At 36.8% G+C, this 13539-nt stretch overlaps 1 protein-coding gene across 1 annotated transcript; it reads right to left on the bottom strand.

The window, feature by feature from the left end:
• Window positions 1-1027: 1027 nt before the first annotated feature.
• On the bottom strand, window positions 1028-13108 carry sypb (synaptophysin b). Its single transcript, XM_055168458.2, has 8 exons — window positions 12964-13108; window positions 8813-8878; window positions 6100-6224; window positions 5798-5996; window positions 3807-3998; window positions 3585-3726; window positions 2873-3061; window positions 1028-2485 (listed from the first exon to the last, which is right to left on the bottom strand). The coding sequence occupies exons 1-7, from the start codon at window positions 12979-12981 to the stop codon at window positions 2904-2906; spliced, it is 900 nt and encodes a 299-aa protein (XP_055024433.1). The 5' UTR covers window positions 12982-13108; the 3' UTR covers window positions 1028-2485; window positions 2873-2903.
• Between the last annotated feature and the right edge of the window lie 431 nt (window positions 13109-13539).

Raw genomic sequence — 13539 nt, 5'->3', positions numbered from 1 at the left:
AACCCGAAGGCTGCAGCCTCTTTTTTTTTTTTTTTGAAGGCTGCAGCCTCCCGAGGTCGCATATACAGGCTGTATACGTCATCAAACCTGGTTTATTTCAGTTAAATGAGCATTATCTTCGCAAGTCATACGCATATTACAAAAAATTACGATTGAATAAGAATCACTGTCAACTTTTTAATTGTTAATATTTTGAAAATTACAGTCTGGATGACGTATGCAGCATACAAATGCGTCCTCCGAAAGGCAGCCTTCGGAATGAGAAACGACCATCATGATAGGCTTGTTCGACTTCATGCGCCATAAGAACTGACAGCGGATGACGTCAATGTACCGCGAGAGCGATTCGAGAAGTCTATTTCGACTCAGTCGCGCGGTACCTCGACGTCATCCATGTCAGTTCTTGCGGCGCTGCATAAAGTCGAACAAGTATTTTTATCTTTGCCAAAGGCATTTGCAAAAAGTATTGAATACAATGGTGCCATTATTTGTGGCTAACATATATTTTTTTCATAATGATATTTTCATCCCATACTCAATTATTTTACTTCAATAAAAGGTACATTTTGTGTGAATTATACTAAAAGGATTAACAATGCAAATACATTTTTACTGGCTTCTTTGTTCATATTTACCAAGAATGCTATCATTCTTACCATGGCTGTATATATATGGACTTTGTGCCATATCTCTGTATGGGTCCGAGAGCTCTTCTTTACAGACCACCATGTAGACAGAAACAACACAGGCCTTGTTTTGGCTACAAAGTGAATGATCATAACAAATGTGCTGCCTTGTCTTGAGAGGGGAAACCCCACACTTCTGCTTATTTTGTAAGATGCATAAAACACTTGCATTGCAAAAGACGTTGCTAGATGTTATGTTATAATAATCATTCATTGATTTACCAATAAATGTTCAGCAATTCTGATAGTCCTTTTAGGACAAGGCTTCTAACTTTCATGCAAATTATTACTCGATACAGAATTTGAAAAAAAAAACTTTCAGGACATTTACACCAAAAGACTCAAATTTAGATTTGCAGTTTATTGGAACAAGATTAAAAGTATGGAAAAATAAAATAGCAATTTTAACAGCCAAAATTGTACCCCATTCACATGTTTTACTAAATATCTCCCTCTTGTGGACATCATGTCAAGAGGGAAAATAACAAGAACGCACTAATATTTTACACATGCAGGATTACATATATTCTGTATTAACATAGATATATGAATAAAATTCTTGTAATCTATCTAGACTTAACTGTATTAAAATATATTTGAAAATGTATAATCTTCACACTTAAATGTTATAGCCTTAACCTTTATCCAAACAATACGTATATACTATACACTATTTAGACTTCTGTGCTAAACTATTAGCAGTCATTTGACTTCGTAAATGTGAGAACATCATAAAATAAAAGCACACACTGAATGTCATCACCACTCGCCATCATCTAACATTATTTTATTGTGCATTATCAGACAATATAATGAGGGAGAGAAAAGAAACCATTTGGACCAATAAATAAAAGAAAACATCAATTTCACACAGAAAGAATATAAATAGGTGAGTCACATTTACAACCCATCTGTGAATAACATGTGAATAACAAGTACTGAAGCACCCACACAACCTATTTTGAGTGTTCATTGTTCATTATTTTCCCATTTGGCCTTTTATACCTTATACTGTATAAATTTAAAGAAGGCTTTATTAATACTATAAATGTTAGAAAGGTTTTAACCAAATGTTAAAGTAAATCTCCATAATTTGTGCACATTATCAGAAAAATGTGCCAAAGATATCTTTGAGGGTAAGTCGTATTTCACTTTTTTAAAACCTTTATTTCTTGCTCTACCATAAATAACTTCCAGTTGTTTATTATATTTCAGACTACTAATTTTCACTTAGCAGTGATTGACATAACTAATAAACCATATTTATTATCTGGGTTTACACAAAGGAATGTTTCACATGAATTAAAAAAGTAAACTTTTTTTGTTCATTAAGATGTTTTAAGTTCAGCACTCTTAATAGGAGTTAAACATTAAAAAACACCACTAAAATAAATAAAAAGTAAAGACATAAAACAACATTAAGTTTCCTTCACAATACTGTATCTATTTAAATATAATTTGTATTTACACCAAACAGACAAAAACATTCAGTTTAATATTTGTATAATTCATTCAAACAGTTCCTCTTACGTAAGATTTACATTATAATTTTCATTCATTTTTGGTAGCATGTTCAAGTTTTTCTTCATCAAAACAGGAGTGAACTCCAGCTTGTTGAAATTAGGGTCACATTTCCTCAATGCATTTCCCCTTTGATTATGATGTTTTTTACAACCCTCCTTAAATGTGCCCCCACCCCTTCCCTTTAAACCCACGGCTCACACAGAAGATTGAAGAGAGTGGAAACAAAGCTAACAACGTTTCCATGCTGGCTGATGACATCACCGTCTTGGTGTGATCTGTAGGCAGAAGATGTTGCATGCATTTGGAGGAATTTTTTTAAATGTCTAGATATGCAAATGTAAAAAAACCTGAAAATATAGTGAAAAAGAGTTCAAATAAACTTATAAAAATGAATGTTATAAATAAACTAAAATAGTACTGCATTTGTTTTCTATGTACTATTTGCAATGTGGAATTCTCGAGAGTACAATACCAAATAGTCTGTTTAATCTTATAAGTAACTAAAAACATATCTCTGTAAGTGAAAAATACATAAAATAAGGAAGAAATTAAGAAAACTTTTACATACATAAATGCATGCAAATTTATGTCAAATATGTTTAAAGTTGACCAAAACGAGAAAAAGACATCATAGTGTAGTGTTTCATATCTTGTTTACTCACCAGCTCAGTGTTTCTGCCCTTGTTGCTGGGCTCACATCTCATTGGAATAAGAGGTGGGCTCACCCTGACCATACACTCCTTGGTTGTAGCCTCCGCCTTCGTAACCACCACCCTGCTGGCCATAGTCTGGCTGGTACCCGCCCTGAGAGGCAGTATAAGGGTCCTGCCCATAACCTTCCTGCCCATAGCCTTAAAAATAAACGAAAAATTTATATATAAGTCCTATTAACCCTAAAATCAATATTCATAAACTGCTACTACAATATGCACTTAAAAAAATTACGCAATTGCTTAAAATTCCATGTGAAACTTACTTAAAACAGTGGATGCAAAAATTATGCACTATATTTTTAAGTAAATCCAGCATATTTTTTTGTGTACAGTGTACTCCATAATGTTAAAAAAACAAAAGACTTCTTTTATTTTCTTCTGTAGTAAAACAATCAAGCGTTGTGAGGTTTTATTACAGGGTGCTGTAAATAGGTTGAACATATAGGGGCAGTTTCCCGGACAGGGCTCAAGTCTTAAGTGAAATCAGCTTGAACTGACGTATCTTAAAATATATCAGTGCCATTGTTTTGTCTCAAGATGCACACAAGTAATGTTTTTTGTAAGGTTTGTTCTGGACTGTCAGGAAAACTGCCCCATAGAATTTTATCTGTAAGTAGGCCTATGGCGTTAATTCAGTTAGTATTTTATCTTTGCCCATAGCCTGGCTGGCCGAAAGAGTCTGGGGCTGGCTGCTTCTCTGCGGATGGCATATAAGTGCCAGAGAAAGATGCAAGCCAGCCTGTTTCCTTGAAGATGAACCACAGGTTCCCTGCCCAAAGCACCAAATTACAGAACCCAAATGCCTGCAAGAACCCGAAACATGAGTTACTAGTTACTCGCACTATATCTATATATCTATATATATAATAGCAAGTGTACCCACCACAGATGTGTTTAGGCCAGACACAACAGGTTCATGGATTTCTTTACAGTGATTTTCCTCACGATCACACGCAGGAATGAGATTGATAACATCATCGGGGTCTGTGGCCCTCTTGACATCTGAAAGACCTTTGGCCCACGCTGATGAACTTACCAACCACATAAAGGTAAAAACAGCTGTCACTATGAAATCCTACAGAATAAAAAAACAATAACATAACATTATGTAACATACACTCACCTAAAGGATTGTTAGAAACACTATACTAATACTGTGTTTGACCCCCTTTTGCCTTCAGAACTGCCTTAATTCCTTAATTTTAGTACAGTGAACTCATTGTCATGTTCAAAAAAACAATTTGAAATGATTTGAGCTTTGTGACGTGGTGCATTATCCTGCTGGAAGTAACCATCAGAGGATGAGTACATGGTGGTCATAAACGGATGGACATGGTCAGAAACAATGCTCAGGTAGGCCGTGGCATTTAAACGATGCCCAATTGGCACTAAGGGGCCTAAAGTGTGCCAAAAAAAAAAAAACATCCCCCACACCATTACACCATCACCAGCAGCCTGCACAGTGGTAACAAGTCATGATGGATCCATGTTCTCATTCTGTTTACGCCAAATTCTGACTCTACCATCTGAATGTCTCAACAGAAATCGAGACTCATCAGACCAGGCAACATTTTTCCAGTCTTCAACTGTTCAATTTTGGTGAGTTCGTGTAAATTGTAGCCTCTTTTTCCTATTTATAGTGGAGATGAGTGGTACCTGGTTGGGTCTTCTGCTGTTGAAGCCCATCTGCGTCAAGGTTGTGCGTGTTGTGGCTTCACAAATGCTTTGCTGCATACCTCGAGTCGGTTGTAACGAGTGGTTATTTCAGTCAAAGTTGCTCTTTTATCAGCTTGAATCAGTCGGCTCATTCTCCTCTGACCTCTAGCATCAACAAGGCATTTTCGCCCACAGAACTGCTGCATACTGGATGTTTTTCCCTTTGCACACCATTCATTGTAAACCCTAGAAATGGTTGTGCGTGAAAATCCCAGTAACAGAGCAGATTGTGAAATACTCAGATTATGCCAGGCTCATAATTGCGTAAATCCCCTTTCTTTCCCATTCTGACATTCGGTTTGGAGTTCAGGAGATTGTCTTGAGCAGGACCACACCCCTAAATGCACTAAAGCAACAGCCATGTGATTGGTTGATTAGATAATTGCATTAATGAGAAATTGAACAGGTGTTCCTAATAATGCTTTAGGTGAGTGTATGTGTTCATTAAAAGATTAAACTCATCATAATTATATTATATGTATTGTAGATATTTTCCAAATAAAATTTCAACTGTGCAGGTTTTTTATATACATTTTCTGAAAGCCTGTATAGTTCAAGATGTGTTAATGTATATACACTAGTTAAGACTAATATCAGATATTTTGCACAGAACCTTGTTATATTTAACCCCAAAACATTTTACTAATAGGATTCATGAACTGGGAAATCTACTTTTCATTGAACTTTTGACATAAAAGAGGTCACTGTTCTAAAAATACAGAACTGAAAACTAATTGAAACCAAGCTATCCAGATGGTTCTTTTACAGTTTCTAAGCTTATCTGATGTCAGAGACATCAAGTCTCAAAGGCAAAACATCAATGCCTTATGTTGCCTGATCTTCTCAAACTGGAAATTCTGTGTGTCTACATAGCATTCCAAAGATTCCCAGCTTTAGGAAAGACTATCCAATGTAATTCAGTGCTGGATTAAATGTTTGTCCAACTGGATTGTATGGTTACGTATATATTACTATATTACTATTAGTTAGTACGAAAAATTTACCACAAAAGGTTTAAGAATCTGCTACTGAAATGCCACTGGTGATAAGAGTATAAAATAATAATAATAAATAAAAGTAAAAGCTTTCCACCTCTGTGAAACACAAATTAAAAGTTATGGTTTGGTATCATAGAAAGTGTACTGCAAGAAGACTCACGGCCTGAGCGCCTTTGTTTCCCTCACGGTATTTCTCCAGGAGGAAGACATACACGGACATGGCTGCCATTGAGTAAAGAAAGGAAAAGACGCCGATGGTGACGAAGAACTCGGCCGAGGAAGAGTTGTCTCCCACCAGGAAGAGACGCTCAGTCTCCTCCCCTTTACATGATGGAGCATCAAACCACACCTGGTGCAATCTGTGAAGACAGAATACGTTATTGCATCTAGATCTGTGTGCTTGCACTTATTTGTGTGACATGGGATTATGTTTATTAAAGAGGATGATAATAAAACACTGACCTGAACGGGTAGCCAAACTCAACCTCGATGTTCAGATTACTTTCTGAGCGATTACTACACTCCACACTCAGACGAAACACTCCAGAGTAACCGCCACAGGTGGAGAACGCAAAGATGGCAAAGAACTGAGACACGAAAAGAAAAAGTTGCACATTAATACTACCATAAGAAATCATCTGTAAGAATGTTTCAATTAAACAAAGGGTGACCACATTTGAAGTGTGCATAAGTGATTTATTAAAACATATATACAAAAAGTTACATTCAGTGTTATCCAGCTAGCACATTGTAGTGAGATGAGTATCATGGCCATACATACTTGTATCCTTTACACGTTTCTCGTCTTTTATACAGTTTTCCTAACCAGGGCTGCAGGGCACCTGATGTCTAAGACCTTCATTCTCATCTATAATGTTTTTGGTATTAATTAGGTTCTCCCGCTCTCTCTATCACTCATCTCTGCAATGACCCCCATGTGGGGCATTGTAGACCCATCGGTAGATTAACTGAGCGCATGGTGACGTAAAATGTTGACGTGTTGTGCAAATGAGCAGTTAAACCCCGGTCGCACATTCCGTTTTTGTCACAGGTGCCTTGTGCCGTCGCTCCTCGTCCCAATGCCACCCTTGGTGCCCATGTCGCCCATGCCTAAATCCACCACTCAACACTTGTGGCATCAGGATCTACACGTCTTTTAACATGAAATAGCAACTAGAAGATATTCCAAATTTGCAAGTAGCACATGCGTGAGTAATTGTAAAAAAATGCTTGTGCTTTCTCAAAAACTTGGTCGCAGTCTGGAGGCCTTGGTCCCCCCTTTTGGTTGGTGCCCAGGGCACTCGCCCAATCTCGTCAATGGATAATTCGGCTCTGGTGGTGTGTGTTAATCGCTGCACTTTTCGACGAGTAAGATCACAGAAACCAGTCAGATTTGCACCGATGACACAAGCATACGAGGTGCAAACAAAAGCAGAAGTTACCAAATTATCATAACAACATCTTAAAAACAATACTATTACAACAGTGCACACATGCGCATACACACACACGCACACAGATCAGTCTATCTGTCAGTCAGTTAGTCAGAGTGTATTTACCACAACCTCCCTTCAGTACAGGAAGATCTGGCTATTAATCTTACTGAGGTGCTGTACCATCTGTCACTACACGCACGGAAGCGCACGCACGCACGCACGCACGCACGCACACACACACAATGAACACATTCGGTTTGGCAGAACATGTGCACAAGCAGAAAGCAGGTGCATGTATTTAGTGCAACTTAAGCCCTTTTCACACAGACATTCCGAAAAATACATGGAAAATGCATCCTGGATTTTTCTGGAATCGTTTGGTTTTTTGTTCATTTACACTGCCAATGATTTAGCATCTGCAAGGTCCCGGAAAGACACATGACCTGTTGAAAGTCCTGCACTATCTTCTATGCAGCGTCTTAAGTTTGCATATTATATATTATTTCTCTCTCCAGAAACCACTCGCGTGCATTTTTGTTTATGATAAGACTATAAAGTAGTGCGTGACGCACCGTTCTAATGCTGGTGAATGATCTTAGCTTCAGAGTGGATATTTGAAGAGCTCCCTGATCTCTGCTATTATCCAGTTTTCAGACATTTCTCATCATGATTGTTTATATGCATTTAAAACCCCCGTTTGAAGAGCTGAACGATATATCTTGTTGGGATGACGCACGGGCCTTTTTGGTTTATTATAAGCTCAAATGAGCATGTGACGCGATATTCTTTATGCTGCTGAATGAACTCCTCTTCAGCGCGGTAAGTGACCAGCTAACTTACATGATATATGCTTCAGTCCAGTTTGCTGACATTTCTTTTCGTGAATGTTGATCTCCATGTATATCCCTCATTTTAAAGAGTTGAACCAACTTCATGTTGCCATGACACGCGCGTCCTCACTATGGTCATTGTTCATGCGTCTCATTTATCATTTCCTAATAACTGCTTCAATCTAGTTTGCGACATTTCTCGTGGTGAATGTTTATATGCATGTTATCTCTCGTTTTAAAGAGCTGAACCATAACTTTTGTTGTGATGACGCACGCATCCTCACTATGACACGCCCATTACGGCATTGTTTCAGCTTCTTCTTCACACAGAGGGTTTTCCGTGTATCTGACTAGGTCCTCTTTCTGTCAACGATCCCAAAATATATACAGGACGTGTTTGCGTTTACACAGAAGCTTGTCTGGCAATTTTACGGGTATTTTTTGGGACCAAAGGTCTGTGTGAATGGGGTTTTACAGTAGTATTGTGTCTTATAGCTTTTAAAGTACAATAGACCCACGGACAGCAAACAAATAACGACTGGTGTAACATTGAACAAACAGATATATCCTTAAAGCACCTTAATTTTTAAGAGTGCACTCTAACAAATGGTGTCAAAATTGCACTAAAAGTGGTTCATTGGCTTGTAATTAAATGCACAAAAAACAAGGCAATAAGATAAAACAACATTGATGACAGACAGATTCCATGTTAGCTGACATTAGACCCTAGATGTTTGCTTTTAAGTGTCATCTTACAAATCTTAAAATGTGTAAAGTTTATAAGAATCAAAACAACATAAAATACATGTTTACTTTTGACAAACAAATGTAAATAGTTGTAAAACTATTGTAGAAAAGTGTGTAGAGGAAAACTGCATTGTTCAGATTGGATTCACTGTAGTTACTCACCCATTGTAAGACTTTAATGAATCCTAATGGCTGTTTGACAACTGTAAACTGCCCAGAGGCGACCAACTGTAAAACAAATAATTTTGACAAAACAATTATTCATATTCAGAACCTGACATACTAAATAATAACCTTATGATTTAATTTGACATTCTGAATGACAAGAAGCCTTGTTTGTTCAATGTGTTTAATTTCTCTGAGTGGATACATTTTTATTACTGTCTGGGTGATTCTCACGAAACCATTGAAACACCACGGCACTAATGATTTTAGCTTTAAAATGTGTAATATAGTAACATTAAAAAGCATCAGAATTAACACAATACTGTGTTCTACCTTGCACAATGTGTGATTTCAACATAAGAATTTATAATTGGAAATTTTATCTCATTTTCTGCTGAAATTCTCATTACCGCAATGTGTCCGGCTGTGTTTGAACATGCGTTATGTTGTAATTTAATCAAATTAACACAAAAATATTAAGAAAAAAAATAAATGGATGTTTTGCTAGACTACTTTAGATGACAGAAAAAATATTTACTGAATATTCATGTATAACAATAATGAAGAAAAATTAGGAAAATGATGTGTCCATGCCTGATGTTCTCATCCTCCGCAACACTTTTTGAGAACAGTTTAAGCACACATACAGAATTTTAATAAAGTTTGATTTTGAGTGACCAAGCACATGGACCAGTTACTTCAAGATGGCTACCAGATAAGATCTTTTTTTTTTTTTACAGTTAATATGAAATATTGTCTTGTCAGAATGCTTACACGACATTTTGATTATCATTACCGCAACAGATGCTTATTAAATGTTAATTTAATTAATAGAAGCATAATACTTTGATTTTAAATGCATGTGCAGAATCTCCAAATTATGTTCTTTCAGGTTTGTCATGTCATTTTGAAAATATGTCAGTGTTGATGTTTTCTGACTGTTGCGGTAATGAGATTTTTTGGAACTCATTTTTTAAATTATGTTACAAAAAGTGTTAAATGATAAGTAAAAGTTTTTAAATTAATGTTCCCATTTAGTCCAGACTTTGTTTTTCAATGTCTGGTGGGAAAAAAAGTAAATTTAAGCAATTTTTACATTTTCATGCTTGACATAAAACTAGGGATGCTCCGATCGATCGGCCGCAGATCGGTATCGGCCGATAACGGCATTAAATGACTCAATCGGTCCTCGTTAAATTTGCCGATCTCGTGAACCGATCTTTCTGTTTACTTGTGTCTGCCATGAAATGGCTCCTCAATGCGGCTGCACGTAGAGACCTTTTTTACGCAGTGAGAGCATTTTTATAACCCGTGGGCCGTGGCTGATGAGCGACGTGTAGATTTGCATTTCTCTCTTTGCCTTCACAGAGATATGTGTATTTTCTATGAGGACGCGGTCCGGTCCTAACAGCGCGACCCGTCTTCACATCCCCATCAAACAGCGTATACAACACATATCTATCGCGGACAATTGCATCCTCGTGTCAAAAGTTTATTATTTGCATGCGTTTTAAAGTTTTGAGCATTTAAACTTTCATTTTCCTCCGCCGCGCGCACACAGCAGCCTGTCATCAGTGCACGTGAACAGAGCGATCTCTGTCAAGTTTTAAAGCTGCAGTAACCTAATTCATCTCTCAATAAAATCACTCTCTGCTCTTCACTAAAGAACTGTTGTACTTCATACGAATGCGTGTATATTTAATTCATACAGTAAAGACTGTTAACTGTTTTATTTTCATTCGTTTTTACAGACATAAGCCTTTTTAAAGGCATATTAAATTTCTCTTGGCAGAAGAAATATTTGTTGTGCTAATTTATTTGATTCTCTATTAAAACAATAATATACCTAATTACTGCAAGTAATATAACAAAGGCAACATCTGTGGTTTTACTTTACCTAGAAAAAATGTTAAAAGTTACAGTCATCAAAGAGCTTGCATAGCAGCTTGAAAAATCGGTATCGGCATTGATATCGGCCGATCACAAAGACAACAAATCGGTGATCGGTATCGGCCTGCAAAAATCCTGATCGGAGCATCCCTACATAAAACCATGTTTTCGTGAGAATCACCCGTCTAGGCCAGAGATGCCCAAACTAAGGACCGCAGGCCAAAGATGGCCCGCAATGACCTTAAATTTGGCTCGTCATGCTACGTAAGTTAACAAAAAATGATAAACGCCATTGACGCAGATGTTCATATTTCTACTTTAACATTTCCTTAAATGTGACATTTTTTGTTTTATTTGTACAATAAAAAAATGTCAATTGAAATTAAATGAAAGGAATTGAAATTAATTTTTTATGTACATGCATACTTGAAGGTGTATAGCATGCATCATTAAACCCAATGAACTTGGGTACTAAAGGCTAATAATAGAGGTCGAGGCAGTGGCACACAGACAAAAGGAAATAAAAAGGCAAAATGATTTCGTTTTTACAACAGTTACCATTGAAAATAAAACTGCATTAGTTATGCATTAACAGAGTAATGTTTGCTTATTTATTTTTTAAATATTAATAAATTATAAAGGAGGAGAATCAGGGGAACTTTCATTTTAATACAAAGCAACACTTACGTAGTCAGGTTTGATTTTTGGCCCTCGATAGGAAAAAGTTTGGGCACCTCGGGTCTAGGTTAAGAATTTAGGTAAGAAAGGTCTAATATTTGTAGCCTTTGTAGATCTATGGACCCCATTTATTTGGTAGTATTTTTTAATAATTCATAAAGAACAAACATTATAAGTAATGCACCAAAAACCATTAGTTCAAAATGTGCTGAAATGTCATGAAAGTGGTCTGCAATACTGAACACAACACAGATACAATGCTTCTGAAAGTGGCAACAATTTATTCATGTTTTACTGCATTCATGCTTTCATATTTTCATGCTACTGTACTAAATGTTTATGAATATGTTTTTTGAAAGAATCATAATAAAGGCCACATTTGGTAACAATCTTTGTCAATCAAAATAAAAAATATCTTGAACCGTTTTCTGTCATAATCTGTCTGTCCACTCCCCTGTCGTAAAGACGATCCGTAGAGCGCACGCGACAGGAGAGAGGGGGAGACTTTGCAAGCATTAGAATTAGTCAAAGCCGCTTATCTCAACGTTTCCTCTATGAAAGTGCAACTTGCGAGCATTTGCAGGCTACAGTCCGTTATATCTGACTCGCGCCTCGGGCATAAAGCCAGCGAGCAGTGCCGCGTGCGGGAGAATGCGGCACACTGCAGTCTGATGCAGTAAAAGCATCGGACACAATTTTCACTCGCCTTGCACTTTAAAGTCCACGCTAACGATGTGACACCTCTTGTAACACAGACTCTGACACCCCTGTTTTATCATAATGTAAAACCTTCTTACGCCATGTTTAAATAAATAATAAACTGATATGTCTGAATCGTGTTTTAGCGAAACAGTTCCTTTGAACGGATCTTTTCAATCACCCGATTCGCCTTGGGCATCGCTCAAAAAGTCCCTACTGTGCAGGACTATTTCATTCACAGTAAAATATATTATATTGTATTACTTCCTATTTTTTTTACACAGATTGTTTTTGCGCCAGCATGTTATGCACACCACACTTTTATTCCCAAAATTATCCTTTACAACCACGAGTTTTTAAAATCTGTTCGATCGAATCATTACAAAAGATCCGGTCACACAACGATTCGCTCGCACATAGAGCATCAATGTGTATATAAAGATAAATAGCCTGGAGCAGGTTCTCTTCTTTTATGCCATGAATGAACGTTTTGCATGCTATATGAACAGACAGATTTTGATTCATATGAGTCACGTTGACGTACATTCACCTTACTTGCGCATTAGTTTAGTCGTTCTCACAAAATATATATCCCATCATTCAAAAACACCACGGCATGCGAATCACCCTTCGGTTATTCACATTTTCACACGATTTGTCTTATTTTTAAAGGTGACATCTATTCGGACGAAAATAAACGATTCTTTGAAAGTCAGTGAGGTGATGGAGGTATTTTCTTTTACAGTCCGTTATTCTTACAGTAAATAATAATACATATTCCAGTAATTGTTCGTCTGTCCTTAGGCCTATACGCAAAATGAAAGGTGTTTGCAGTATCTTGTGGAATATATTACACGAATAGCTGTGATTTAAAGCCCTACCTGGTTGACAACATCCATCTTGGCAGCCCTGTTGGTGATAAGAGGATTAGACGTGCTGAGGTAGAGCGCCGTTACATCCGGGTCACAACCAGAGTTCCTCTACAGTCCACTACACTCACACTATTATAAGCTTAGCAGCACTACTCTGTGTATTTAAGGCATTAACGTGACCGCTTAGATAATCTATTTGTTGTTGAGATATCACGCTTTTCTGAGGAAATTAATATTTTACAGGATAATAAATAATAATTATTATCAATCAATACTAACAACTCTTAATAAAATGGGCTGCACATCTGATGAGCTTAAACGTTTCAAAATAATGGTTAATTTATTGTGTTAGCCATAGAACAGCCTACGTAATGAGTCCCGGACTCGGGAGCACGTCTTAAATAGAAATAAATACATACTAATTTGTTCATATTTAAGATACGTTTTACAATTTACTTTTTATAATGGCAGTCTATGGGATAGAATGCTAGGATGGCCAAAATGGTTGTTAGGGAAATGTAGTCGAAATTTATTTTTTGATTTACATTACGCTCATATGGGATAGCGCTGCATGATGTGCGTCTT

This window comes from Misgurnus anguillicaudatus, chromosome 5 (assembly GCF_027580225.2).
Source record: "Misgurnus anguillicaudatus chromosome 5, ASM2758022v2, whole genome shotgun sequence".
Classification (NCBI taxonomy): Eukaryota; Metazoa; Chordata; class Actinopteri; order Cypriniformes; family Cobitidae; genus Misgurnus; species Misgurnus anguillicaudatus.
The sequence above is the reverse complement of the archived record's forward strand: the minus strand, read 5'-3'. Positions and strand labels throughout refer to the sequence as shown.

What these genes read in the sequence shown, in the direction of transcription:
- sypb (XM_055168458.2), bottom strand. An exon ending in GAAACAAAGGCGCTCAGGCC is followed by an intron (nt 3,999 to 5,797) that starts GTGAGTCTTCTT and finishes TTTATTCTGTAG; the next exon opens with GATTTCATAGTGACAGCTGT. An exon ending in CTGGCCTAAACACATCTGTG is followed by an intron (nt 3,727 to 3,806) that starts GTGGGTACACTT and finishes GGGTTCTTGCAG; the next exon opens with GCATTTGGGTTCTGTAATTT.